Source organism: Zingiber officinale, chromosome 6B (genome assembly GCF_018446385.1).
Source record: "Zingiber officinale cultivar Zhangliang chromosome 6B, Zo_v1.1, whole genome shotgun sequence".
Classification (NCBI taxonomy): domain Eukaryota; kingdom Viridiplantae; phylum Streptophyta; class Magnoliopsida; order Zingiberales; family Zingiberaceae; genus Zingiber; species Zingiber officinale.
Window position 1 is genome coordinate 98,580,603 of NC_055996.1, and position 14,461 is coordinate 98,595,063.

General features: G+C 33.3%; 1 protein-coding gene across 1 annotated transcript; it reads left to right on the forward strand.

Annotated features, from left to right (window-relative positions):
• Positions 1-4,170: 4,170 nt before the first annotated feature.
• Positions 4,171-13,687, forward strand: LOC121988401 (ATP-dependent Clp protease proteolytic subunit-related protein 4, chloroplastic-like). Its single transcript, XM_042541804.1, has 7 exons — positions 4,171-4,580; positions 4,957-5,160; positions 6,473-6,528; positions 8,416-8,542; positions 8,704-8,781; positions 13,207-13,320; positions 13,408-13,687. The coding sequence occupies exons 1-7, from the start codon at positions 4,296-4,298 to the stop codon at positions 13,486-13,488; spliced, it is 945 nt and encodes a 314-aa protein (XP_042397738.1). The 5' UTR covers positions 4,171-4,295; the 3' UTR covers positions 13,489-13,687.
• Positions 13,688-14,461: the final 774 nt, after the last annotated feature.

A 14,461-nucleotide genomic window follows, 5' to 3' on the forward strand; every position in this document is an offset into this window, starting at 1 on the left:
AGGAAACAAAGTGATAAATGACTTACAAAATTATTTAACATGATATTGAAAACGAAAAGAATGTTTGATCAATGAAAGATCAGTACTCTAGTTCCCTTATATAAGAACAAGGGAGACATACAAAATTGTGCAAACTATAGGGGTATTAAACTAATGAGTCATACTATGAAACTTTAGGAAAAAGTAATAGAAAAAAGATTAAGGAAGGAGACCACAGTGACAGAAAATCAATTTGGGTTCATGCCTGGAAGGTCGACAATAGAAGCTATACATCTCCTTAGACAATTAATTGAAAAATATCAGGCAAATTAATTGAAAAATATCGAGAGCAAAAATAAGATCTACACATGGTATTCATTGACTTAGAAAAAGCTTATGATAGAGTCCCAAGAGAAATTATATGGAGAATTTTAGAAAAGAGAGGTGCGAACTCACTGCGCACATTCAAGACACAGTATTGTGGTGCATGTTGTTTGCAGATGATATTATTTTGGTAGATGAGACACATGAAGGAGTAAATGTTAAGCTAGAATCTTGGAGAGAAACACTAGAAGGGAAAGGTTTTAAGCTTAGTAGATTAAAGACAGAATATATGAAATTTAAATTTAGCAATATTAGAAGTAATGAAACAATTGTTAAGATACGAGAGGACGAGTTGCCCGGAACCAGGAGATTTAAATATTTAGGATCATTTTTACAAAATGATGGAGGGATTGAGAGAGACGTCTTACATAGAATACAAGCAGGATGGGTGAAATGGAGGGGAGCGTCGGGTGTTTTATATGACCGTAAAGTACCTCTTAAACTTAAAGGTAAGTTCTATAAAACCGCTGTTAGACCTGCTATGTTATATAGAGCTGAATGTTGGGCTATAATTCGAGCACATGAGCATAAGATGAGAGTTGCAGAGATGAGGATGTTAAGGTGGATGTGTGGACATACGAAGATTGACAAAATAAGGAATGAGAGCATTAGAGAGAAAGTAGGAGTTGCATCTATTGAGGACAAACTCCGAGAGACACGTTTAAGATGGTACGGACATGTACTTAGATGACCAATAAATCCTCCAGTTAGGCGATGTGAAACTATGATAAACATGCATATCAAGCGAGGAAGAGGACGACCAAAAAAGACTTGGTTAGCAACAATAAAACAAGATAAAATTTATTTAAATATAGATGATGATATAATAGGAGATAGGAACTTGATGGCGTAAAAGGTTATCTGTTGACCCCACCTAGTGGGAAAAGGCTTATGGTGTTGTTGTATTGAAAGAGTTTATTAATAGATGGATTGTGAGCACTTTCATAAATATTCACGAGAATATTGTTACATTTGTTCAAGCTTGTTTGTTTAGCTTAACGAGTTGTTCAAGCTTGTTTGTTTAATTAATCTTATTTATATTGAACGAATATAAATAAGCTCTTATCAAGTCGAACACTAAATTTGTTCACGAACGCTTGATTCATTTACAACTTTACGGCCAAATTCCAAAAGGATTTATATGTCACATCAATAACTCTCAATGCATTCATAGCCGCTGTTGACAAATTCTCTGAAAGATATCCTCCAATTTTTGCAACTCTGAGAAGAAAATTAATATCTACGTGAACATGTGAAATTTGAGCATATCAAAGTTTCTACATGAAAAACAATAGTACCAACACTCTGCATAATATTTTGCATTTAAAAAACATTCTTTTCTAACACTAACTCTAAATTCTTCATAGTCAATCATCTCAAAACAATACCCAAAATTTATATTTAAGGAATTAAGTCTTGCTATAGTAGCAATAACACAGGATAGTTGCGGGCTTAGCACAATGAGTACTCGAGTGATAATTTACCACATTAGGATGATAAGTTAATTTTCGTGGGGTTTATTTCTATTTAAGAAATTATTGTGTATCTTAATTTATCTGTCTGTAGTTTATCGTAAAATCTATAATATCATGTCGTTGGAAAGAGCATATTATTTTTTACCACAATATCACGTGGCAGTCACTACAAAAGTTTAAATTAGAGGGCAAAGATAAGGTTATACCTGCTCTAATTTTTGAGGAATCATCTTGTGATTTTCGATAAGCTTTGGTTACTTGAAAGACAAATAGGCAATGCTTCCATTAACTTTCTCATCAATTTCACTATGTCATGCTTGTCTTCAAAGATGGATCTCGAAATCTCTAATTTCCTCAACCAGTAGAATAATTCCTTGACATTCAAAAATTAAGTATTGGAATAAAGAGAGGATGATCCAACAGGGAATTCAAACTTGCATAGGAGAAAAACTTTGAAGTGTCTTTGGTTCGGAGTTATCCTTCATAATTTTGATTATCCATTTAAGGTTATCAACGAAAATCTTATTTGATTTAGGTAATCGATAATTCTCGAGTAATGTTTCATGCCTGACACGTCAGCAAAAGGGACATACAATCCGAAAATCGAAAAACCTAATAAAACTAGAGTTTTTCTTGATTCCATGGTTAACGAAATTTTTTTACTCAAAATACCCTCGAATAAGAGAAAAATATGATAAAAATAAAAATGTAATGAAAAATAAAAAATAAAATATTTTAAAAAACATAAAAAATTTTAAAAATAGAAAAAACATTTAAAAAAATTAAAAATAAAAAAACATAAAAATAGAAAAAACGTAAAAAATTAAAAAATGTAAAATAAATAAATATAAAAAAAACAAAAAAAAAAAATAAAAAACATAAAAATAGAAAAATGGAAAAAAAAAGTACAAAATTTTAAAAAACTTTAAAAAAATAAAAACGAAAAGAAATAAAAAAAATAATAATAAAAAACACATAAAAATAAAGAAAAACATGAAAAATAAAAAATAAAAAATGTAGAGTTTAAAAAAAGTAATAATAATAATAATAATAATAATAATAATATATGGTTAATTTTGTAACTAAGGGTAATATAGTAAAATATTAAACTAGATTATTTATTAAAATTTTCAAACAAATATTTTTTTTTTTACATTAACTAAGTTGAACCAAATAACACTTAGTTGTGTTTTATTCTCATAATCTTAATTATGTGATTACTTGATAATTACATAACTAAAATTATACATTATAATTTGAACCAAACGTACTCTTGGAACTAAACAACAAAACTTCATATTTAATAAAAACGAAATTGAAACTTAAGCATTAGAGTAAAATCAATAATATTAACGAAATAACTTAAAATACACACCACTCTAGAATATTCATCCATTATTATATAGATGATTATATAATATAGAAGCAAATAAAAGTAATCAAAACACAGAAGAGTTTTACTTTAAATTTTAATAAATAATTTAGTATTCTTATTACCGTTTTAGCTATTCTCCGGATATAATGAAAATTAAAGTTGATGTTAATTATATTTGTTGCTAATCCTCCACTTTTGATACATAGTTGACATTAAAGGAGGGGGAAAACTAACAAATTAAAATAGCGACTAATGGAGCTTAACCATTGATCTAAATTCACTTATGTAAACTTTTAAAACTTATATATATATCAACTATAATAATTTTATGTGTTTTTCTTAAGATTTTTTTTTTCTCGGTGAGCCGTCAATCCATCAAATTTACCAACCTACTCATATCGACCCAAACTGAACCAAAAAAAAATCTACCAGATATAGAACCGGATATAGGGTCTTGATATTACATTATCTGATCTAGTAAGGTCGGATAGTTTTTTATTCCAATAATTGAATCAACCCGATCCGTAATCATCCCTACTTGTAGTAATTACTATTGATAAGCTATTACACGTTGTAGTAGCTATTGTCGATAAGCTGCTATACGTCTATTGCCAATTAGTTACTACAACGTGTAACGAGTAATGTCTATAATTATTTTAAAATATTTTATTTTTTATTATATTTATATTTATATTTTATATTTCATTAAATATAGGATCGAATATTCAAATAACTGATAATTCATCGAATATATAATACATAAAAATCGTTGAATATAAAATTAGATATTACATTATCCGATCTAATAAAATCGTATAATTTTTTACTTTAATAATTAAACCAATCCTATCCATGAACATGATGATCCCTACTTGGTATCATTTTTTTTAAAATCTTATCTCAGAGACTATATTAATCCTGGTGGTTTCGCACGTGCGCTGGGCGTGATAAACCCAGGCCCAGCCACACCGCCTCTTCCTTTTGCTGCTGCTGCCGTTGCTTCCCAATCTCGGTTCGCCTATTCACTTCGATCCAGCGCCGGATCCATCTTTTGCCGGAGAGAGAAGGGAAGGTGATACGCCATGGAGGTTGCCTTCTCCTCGCTGCGCTCAATCCCTGCCGATGCCAATCGCGTTATGTCCGTTTCTCCCAGATCGTCGTGGAGCAGCGGCAGAACAGCGCCGAGGGGCTCCGCCTCCTTTTCTTCCGCTCCCTCGAGGCCTTCTTCCCTGAGTTGCGGCGTCGTCGCTACTCCTTTCCTCGGTATCGGGAGCGTCCATAGCGACTTCAACGGAATAAGGGTTCCCTCCCTGAAGCTGCCTACTCTATCCTACGGTCGGCGCCCAAAGAGTGGCGTCGTTACCATGGTAAAATAACAACAACAAAAAAAAGTTGTCTTTGCCTCTGATGTCTTTGTAAACTTTCCCCCCAGATCGTAGAGACCTTCTTCTCTGATTACTATGAGAGTTAAGCTCAAAATCCTCTTTTTTTCGATTTCTTTTATTTTCTACTTCAAAACGAACAATTCGATATTTATCTGGTACACGGACATGGAGATTTTATTAGATACGTTAGTTTATTGTTTGAGACATTAATTTCTTTTTGAGAGTCGGTGGAAATATATTAGTTAGTGTAGAGCTTTGTCATTTTATGAAAAAAAAACGTCTGTCATTACCAGCATTGTTGATTTTATTTGTTATGAATCATTCATAGTGTTTTACTCATGATTGCACTTTTTAACAGGTCATTCCTTTCTTGAGAGGAACAGCATGGGAGCAACCGCCTCCCGATCTAGCTTCTTACTTGTATAAAAATCGAATAGTATATTTGGGCATGTGTCTTGTTCCAGCAGTGACAGAGTTAATGATGGCAGAGTTCCTATATCTTCAATATGAGGATGCTAAGAAGCCAATATACCTATACATTAATTCTACTGGTACAACGAAAGTTAGTAGATATGCCATTTCTGAAGGATTACACTAATTTACCATAATGTCATGCTGCATTATTGGGTATTGTAATGCATTGAAAATGTGTGTACAACTTGTTCATTCATCATCTGTTGTTAATTCATTCATTTAGTTTAAGTGGATACATGACATTGATTGCCTTGGTAGCTCTGTACATACTATTTTTGTCATATAAAGCTTTTGTTGTTATAGTTGAAGTTGTTTTATTACCTTTGGATGTTTCATATTCGTGTTGAAATATATATGGGCTGATGGCTTTTAAAATCTCCAGTTTGGTTTATCCAATGTTTTGCGCCCAACATGTGGATCCATTCATAATATGGACTGCAATATCCTTTTGATTGTGTTTTCCCTTTACTAGATAGCAGCAATGATGCTCTCCAATTCATTTCTATTTTCTGGGTAGTAGTATAACTTTGGCTCATGGCATCCGCCAAATCTCTAGTCGAAGCATTTGCTGAATGGCGTCATACTTCTCTAACTTGGGATGAGATTGTGTGCCATGTAGACTAAAATATCATGAGTGCTTCTCCCCTGTGACTTGGCTTGCATTTGAATTGCTTCATTTCATGATAGTTTTTGGTTCATTGTTTTTCATTTGTTCCTTTTGGTCTTGGTTTTGGAAGTGTTATGTCTATTTTGCTTAGTGTCTAACTGTCTATTTTGATAGAAATAATCTGTATCTAATGGCACTTCTAGCATCTCTATGTTATTTCTCACTACTAGATATGGTTTGTATGATCTTGTAAACTTCCATTTAGTAGTAAGAAAAATAGCTATATTCTTATTTTTGGGGCAATGAGACTTAATAGCTTCATTGTCTTAGTTAAGTATAGAATTAAAAGTCATCTTAGATTATAATTTAAATTGGAAATAGCAATGTGGGTATTTTATTGAGTTGTTTAGGTTTTAAAAATGCATTTTTGACTTGTATGATCAAATGGAACTAGCGTAATTCTCTGCACTTGAATACATTGAGCAATTTACTTCTTATCTTGATCAAGCTAGTTTTGCTGGGATGATTCGGATGAACCCTCTAGAATTTGTTTTGTTCACTATCTATTGATCTGTATTATCAAAGACTACTGTATCTAAATAGTATTACCATCAATGAATTTCTTGTAAAAATCATAAATATGAATCTAGGTTATGTTGCTCCATATTTTTGTTCCAGAATTTGATCATTTAGTAGCTTCCTGTTGTTCCATTGACACCTATGCTTCTTTGTTTTTTCTGAACATTGCATTGCAGAGATTTTTTTCTGAACACACCTTATTATGTTCCTCTAGGGTGGAGAAAAGTTGGGTTATGAAACAGAGGCCTTTGCAATTTATGATGTCATGAGGTTTATTCCTTTGCTCATTCTTTTTAAATTATGATAGTTTTTCTATTTACTTTGTTTCTAATCTGCTGGCCACTTACCAAAAGCATTGGATGCTACAAGCTGCCACTGTCCTATGTTGCTCAAGTGCTAAGCATTTACTTGAACGAACTAGAGTGCTTATATTTTGTGAAGTATAAATCCCATTGTTAGTTTTTTAAGGAATAATGTTTCTAGAATCAATAATGTTGAGAATACAAATAAATTCAAGAGCTAGTTGACTATTTAAGTATACTATAACTCTTTGACTACATATTTATTAAAAAAGAGCAACCTGGTGCACGAAGCTCTCATCATGTGGGGTCCCGGGGAAGGATCCATTTAACGCAGCCTTACCCTACTTTTTGTAAGAAGTTGTTTCCAGGATTCGAACCCGTGATCTTTAGATCACAAGACAACAACTTTACCGTTGCACCAAGGCTCCTCTTCTGACTACATATTTATTAGCGAATAAAATAGATAAAGATCACATTAATATATTAAATCATTACTTGGCATGAAAAATTCTGGGAGTTAGTTTACTAACGTATCCTTTAAGGAACCAAAAACTATCTAAACTTTAAAGCTAGTAAGTTTGATCCTCAGGTTCTTATTTTTGTCATGCTCATTCAATGGATGTTTTTATTCATGCTTTAGCAATTTTTACCATGGAAAGTTAGAGAAGGGTCAAGACGTCAAGTAGATACATTGAAAGAGAAAAAAAGAATTAGCAGTACAATCAAGTGAAACCAAATAAGAAAAGAGACATGTGAGATTAAGAAAAAGTAACAGCAAAGAAGGGAGATTAAAAGATGTGATGCAAGAAAGAAAATTCAGTCTACTGCAAGACATGCCTAGTGTGTGTTGGGTGTGCTGTTTTCTAGGAGATCAGAATCTAGATGTTTTTGTTTGCTACGCTTTACAGCTAAAATTTCTTAATCTTTCAAAACTCAGATTGAAGGGGAGCCTTGGCGCAACGGTAAAGTTGTTGTCATGTGATCAAAAGGTCACAGGTTCGAATCCTGGAAACAGCCTCTTGCAAAAAGTAGGTAAGGCTGCGTACAATGGATCCTTCCCCGGAACCCCGCATGGCGGGAGCTGCCTTTTTTGTTTGTTTTTTTTCATAACTCAGATTCTCTTGGAAATGATATCTCAGTTTTTCTCCAAAAAAGATACCCTAAAAATGGAAACAAACAATGGAGGAACAAGATTGACAATGGATAAGAGAGAACTATAATTCATACTCTAAAAAAAGAAGTAAAATACAACTGGCATTGTTATGATACTTGTGCTATGGTTTCAATATGGTAGATAACTTAATTGTCACCATTAGAATGGCTGTATTTGCAATCAGAGGTAATATAGGTTGAGAAGATGAACCTCAAACAAGTAAAACATCTTGCTTTGGTCATTTATCAAAATTTAAAAGTTCGAAGCTATGCTGAATCTTCAAGCTTGTTTTTGAAAATCTATTATAAGTTCATATGACCAGACTTCAATTAGCGACAATTATTATTACAGAGGTGATTTGAATGATATTGGTTTTCTGATGGTTAATTTGAAGGATTTAAAATTCAATATCAAGTCAATTTTGAACTGCTTTTTTGCTAATCGTTCGGTTTTATTTCATGACTGAAACCTTTTTTCTTATGACAGTTATTTTAGTGTTGTGTCTACAAGGTAAAATGTATCTTTCTACGGGATTGTCTTCTTTTCTTTAATGCTTATGGACCACTTCACCTAGAATGTGAATCTTTGAAATGGCTGTTATTTAATATTTTTTCTCATTTCTTTTTAGAACAGAATGTATCACTTGTGATGTACATGAACATAAATATATGTGCAAATGCACTTCTTACTTTCAAAATACAGGTATATTAAAACTCCAATATTCACACTGTGCATTGGCAATGCTTGGGGAGAAGCTGCACTACTCTTGGCTGCTGGTGCTAAAGGAAACCGTGCTGCTTTACCATCATCAACAATAATGATAAGGCAGGTAGGGTTAGTAATCTCCACCTATCTCATGATATTATAAGTTGAATTGTCGAATGCATTTCTCCTTATTCTGCCTGTAATTCACTGAAGCCAGTAGCATATCTTTATTTCTAGTTTGTTGAGTGCATATTCAGATGACTGAAACTGTGCTCATATCTACAGCCAATTGCAAGATTTCAAGGTCAAGCGTCAGATGTTGACATTGCAAGAAAAGAAATAAGCAATGTGAAGGCTGAATTGGTAAGTCATTATTCTCTAAACTGTTCAAACATTATCTATTTTTGAGTTCAGCTAAGATCATTTATATCCTGAGCACAAGCATGATTTGTTAAAAATTATTATTTCTTATTGTAAATATTAATTCGTTTAAGATAGTCAAATCTATGTTGTCTCTCTATGTTCTTGACATCATGGCACATCTTGGATGTTATTGAGCTGGTAAGAGACAACCTTCTATGTGTGGTTGTTCTCCCTGCACACGAAACATTGAACATTTTTTAAAACTACAGTGGAAAAGATTATCGATGATAGAAAAAGTAGCTGATTGCAGAAAATATCATTCAAGAGTTTTAGATTTACCTTACAAGTTTTTGGTAGAGATATTCTATTTAACTCCTGCCTACATTCCTGTTCAAGTCTGGACCAATCCACAATGTGAACCTGGCATTGACAAAAACAGTTGATTCTTTCTGTTTGAATGAGACTCAATGTACTGCTAAGCTCAGGCCCATATACCTAATCAACGAGCTGATGTTATTTTCTTGGTTTCTGATCCTTTTTGAATGATATTGGACGGTGGAGGGTGATAGATCTGGTTTAACGAACCTGGTGTAGACCAACAAGGAGGAAATTATACAACAACAATAACAACCAAGCCTTTTCCCACTAGGTGAGGTCGGCTACATGAATCCTTTTACGCCATTGAGCTCTATCTCCTATTATATCATCATTTATATTTAAATAAATTTTATCTTGTTTTATTGTTGCTAACCAAGTCTTTTTTTGGTCTTCCTCGTTTGATATGCATGTTTATCATAGTTTCACATCGCCTAACTGGAGCATTTATTGGCCGTCTAAGTACATGTCTGTACCATCTTAAATGTGTTTCAGAGTTTTAACTCAATAGATGCAACTCCGACTTTTTCTATGCTCTCATTTTTTATTTTGTCCATCTTCGTATATCCACACATTCACCTTAACATCCTCATCTCTGCAACTCTCATCTTCTGCTCATGTGCTCGAGTCATAACCCAGCATTCAGCTCCATATAACATAGCAGGTCTAATTGCGATTTTATAAAACTTACCTTTAAGTTGAAGAGGTACTTTACGGTCACATAAAACACTCGACGCTCCTCTCCATTTCACCCATCCTGTTTGTATTAAGACATCTCTCTCAATCCTTCCATCATTTTGTAAAAATGATCCTAAATATTTAAATCTCTCGGTTCCGGGCAACTCGTTCTCTCCTATCTTAACAATTGTTTCATTACTTCTAATATTGCTAAACTTAAATTCCATATATTCTGTCTTCAATCTACTAAGCTTAAAACCTTTCCCTTCTAGTGTTTCCCTCCAAGATTTTAGCTTAGCATTTACTCCTTCACGTGTTTCATCTACCAAAATAATATCATCTGCAAACAACATACACTACGGTACTATGTCTTGAATGTGCGCAGTGATGTAAAAAGATAGAGACTTAGAGCTGATCCTTGATGTAACCCTATCTTTATTGGAAATGCTTCAGTTACTCCGCCTGAAGTCTTTACTCTGGTCGTTATATCCTCATACATATCCTTAATTAGTTCAATATATGTTACGCTAACACCTCTATTTTCTAAAATTCTCTATATAATTTCTCTTGGGACTCTATCATAAGCTTTTTCTAAGTCAATGAAATGTGTAGATCTTGTTTTTGCTCCCGATATTTTTCAATTAATTGTCTGAGATGTATATCTTCTATTGTCGACTTTCCAGGCATGAACCCAAATTGATTTTCTGTCATTGTGATCTCCTTCCTTAATCTTTTTTCTATTACTTTTTTCCAAAGTTTCATAGTATGACTCATTAGTTTAATACCCCTATAGTTTGCACAATTTTGTATATCTCCCTTATTCATATATAAGGGAACTAGAGTACTTATCCTCCATTGATCAGACATTTTTTTCGTTTTCAATATCATGTTAAATAATTTTGTAAGTCATTCAATACCTTGTTTCACTGAGCACTTCCATACCTCTATCGGATTATCATCCGGTCCAACGGTTTTTTCATTGTGCATCTCATTTAAATTTTGTTTTACTTCTGAAATTTGAATTCTACGATAAAAATTAAAATTTCTATGCTCATTTGACCTAATTAAAGTACCTAAGGTAAGTTGGTCACTTAAACCTTCATTAAAAAGTTAATGAAAATACTTCTTCTACTGCTCTTTTATTTCTCCATCGTTTACTAATACTCTATTACATTCATCTTTAATACATTTTATTTGGCTAAGATCTCTTGTTTTTCTTTCTCTCACTTTAGTTATTCTATAAATATCTCTTTCCCCTTCTTTTGTATCTAATTTTTGATATAACTGTTTAAAAGTTTCATTTTTTGCTTCACTCACTACTTTCTTAGTTTCTTTCTTGGCTATTGTATATTTTTTTAAGTTTTCCTCGTTCTTACAAATATATAATTACTTATAAGCTATTTGTTTTTCCTTCACTTTCTCTTGTACTTTCTCATTCCACCACTAAGATTCTTTACTTAGTGGTGCATGTCCCTTTGACTCACCGACTACACTCTTAGTTACTATTTTCAACTTTGATACCATCTTATCTTATGTTGTATTAGAGTCATCGTATATTTCACCTAATGCTTGTACTTCTACCTTCTCCTTAAATATATTTTGTTTCCCATCCTTTAACTTCCGCCACTTAATTTTAGGAATTGTATATATTTTTTTTTCTATTGATACTATGTTTGAGGCGTATATCCAACACTACTACCCTATGTTAGGTAGTTAAGCTTTCTTCAGGGATGACTTTGCAATCTTTACAAATCTTTCTATCCTTCTTCCTAACCATAAGAAAGTCAATTTGCGATTTATTATTCCCACTTTTGAATGTGATTAAATGTTCTTCTCTTTTCTTAAAAAACGTATTAGCTAATATAAGGTCATATGTTATCGCAAAATCTAATATAGTTTTCCCTTCCTCATTCCTCGTTCCAAACCCATAACTCCAATGTACTCTCTCATATTCCTTATTTTTCACTCCGACATGCCCATTTAGATCACCTCCTATTAAAATCATTTCTTTTGGTGGAATAGTTTGTAATATTTCATCTAAGTTCTCCCAAAACCTTGATTTGGTAACTTCATCTAATCCTACTTGTGGTATATATTCATAGTTTCTTTCGCCACTATTATCTTAAGGGCTATAATTCTATCTCCTTTTCTAACTACTACTACAACTTCATTATTTAACAAACTATATACAATAATACCCACTCCATTTCTTGCTTTTCTCTTTCCAGTGTATCATAACTTAAAACCCTAGTTTTCTATCATCTTTGCCTTCTCACCTGCCCATTTTGTCTCTTGTACACACAAAATACTAATTTTTCTCATAATCATCATATCTACTACCTCCATTGATTTACCAGTGAGAGTTCCTATGTTCCATGTTCCAAATCTTAGATTAATAGTTTTCCTATCATATATGTTTTTATCTAACCTATGGTGTGAGAACTCTTGCCTATTTAACACTACACCCAAGTTCTCATGGAGATGTAGCGATCCTTGTTGAGACGTTACAGTCGGACCTTGTAACGCGAACTCTTGCATATTTATCACTACATCCGAGTTCTGGATATGTAGCGGTCCTTACCGAGACGTTACAGTCGGACCCTGCAACGCGTTCCTTCCGGGGAACAACTTAGCATTAGCACAATAATTTAATGGATTCATTCATTGAATATTTGCCATAATTTGATACTGGCTGGCAACCTAACGCAACCCTCCTCCTTTATCCGGACTTGGGACCGGCCATAACCGGTTGTCATGGGCGGAGTTATAGGTTTCCACTAATATTTCCATCAAGCCGGGTGTGTGATCTGCTTGAATCTTGCTTCCCTGAGAGATAGCAATGAGAATGTATGACCTGACATTGGTGGTAGCACTTGACTTACTTTTTTCCTTATTCTCCTCTTACTAGATATGTCTACATCCTTTTTTATGTTCTCCAACTTGTTTCTCTTAAAAAAGAAAAGGTAGATCCGCTATCTTAATGTTCCCTCTAATACCGGCTCTATGGATATGAAGGAAGGTAAATGCAGGTGCGTTAGGCGCATGATTAGTTGTCTTGGCTTCTATTGTATGCATGCATGATGATTAACATTCAAAATGCTGAAGATTGCTACCCCAAAAACGCTGATCATTCAGCAGAAAAATTCAGCAGTTTTCTACACTGATTTTTTTTTACTAGGTCCATGTCTAGCCGCCCATTTGTTCTTTGATTCCTTTTTTATGTTCTCCAACTTAATTCTCTTCTGTTAGTCACAAAAGTATGTTTTCATTTTCTGACATTTGAACGTGGATTAGATGAGAAATAAGTAAGAACGTTATACTAAACCCATTTCACATATTACAGACTTCAAAACTGACCTTGAACTTGTTCAGGTTGCTCTTTACTCGAGACATATTGGAAAACCCCGGGACCAGATCGAGGAAGATATCAGACGTCCTAAATATTTCAGTCCTAGTGAAGCAGTCGAATATGGGATCATTGATAAGGTAAATATTCCGCAAAAGTTGTGTCTTTCTTTTTTCATTTTTTAAAACTCAATGCAGAAACTATCGAAAACTTTTGTTTATCATCAGGTATTGTACAACGAAAAAGGTCCGGAAGATCGAAGTGTTATCTCTGATCTTAAAAGAGGACAACTCGCCGAGACTGTCTAATGCTAATGGCTTATAACAAAAATGTCAGATTACATTTTGTGATTATTGTAGAAATGCAAGCTGCATCCTTATTTATTTATTTGTTTATTTCAAAAAAAATTAATACTTTATGCGTGGCTTGCTGTAACTTAAATTAAGCGAAGTTTGTTATCATGCTATTGTGAAAATGTCTATGAGAAATGTCATGCTGCAAGAATAATCGTTTGCTATTGTTGTTTACCATTATTCTTTCCTGAGCTGCGGACTCTGCTGCAGCGCCCCCCTGCAACTGGTGTTTGATGTGGGAGGTGCCTACAACTCCGAGGAAATGTCGTCTCAAGTTGGAAGCATATGCGGATCCAAGGTTTTTCTTTCTTTATTTAAAGTTGAAATGCCTAGAATTTTTTTATATTTATTTCAATTGATTATTGACCAGTTCACTAAAGAACTACCGAGCTCAAATAATATACTTAGCAAGTTGTTCATAGTGATAAAAGATGAATACGTTTGTCTTTAATATTTTCGTCAATTCATCTTAGGGTCAATATGGAGGAGATAAATTACGAGCGATTATTAGTCTTTGGAATAGTGATTAACATATAAGGGAGATATTTATCTCGATTTTGTCAAAATTCGAACCTTAGATTCTATGGTTGCAATTTCTCATATGCTAGGCATTAGATTATCTTGAGAGGTGAATACGTTCGCTTCCAGTGCCCCCGTCAATCCGTCCTAAGGTCAACACGGAGAAAATAAATTATGGACTGTTACTAGTTTTTGAAATAGTGATTAACATATAAGAAAAGTATTTATTTCGATTTTATTGAAATTTGAACTTCAAACTTTATAGTGATAATATTTCATGCGCTAGTTATTAGATCATCCCAAAAGAATCATAAGTAAAGATGTTCATTATGGTAAAAGGTGAATACGCTCGTCCCCAGCATCTTCGTCAATCCGTCTCAGGGTTAACACGGAGAAGATAAATCACGGA

Bases quoted from the DNA above. Each gene is read 5' to 3' on its own strand.
- LOC121988401 (XM_042541804.1), top strand. From the start codon at position 4,296: ATGGAGGTTGCCTTCTCCTCGCTGCGCTCAATCCCTGCCGATGCCAAT. The intron at 5,161-6,472 runs GTTAGTAGATAT...ATGTTCCTCTAG, and splicing joins ATTCTACTGGTACAACGAAA to GGTGGAGAAAAGTTGGGTTA. The intron at 6,529-8,415 runs GTTTATTCCTTT...TTCAAAATACAG, and splicing joins GCAATTTATGATGTCATGAG to GTATATTAAAACTCCAATAT.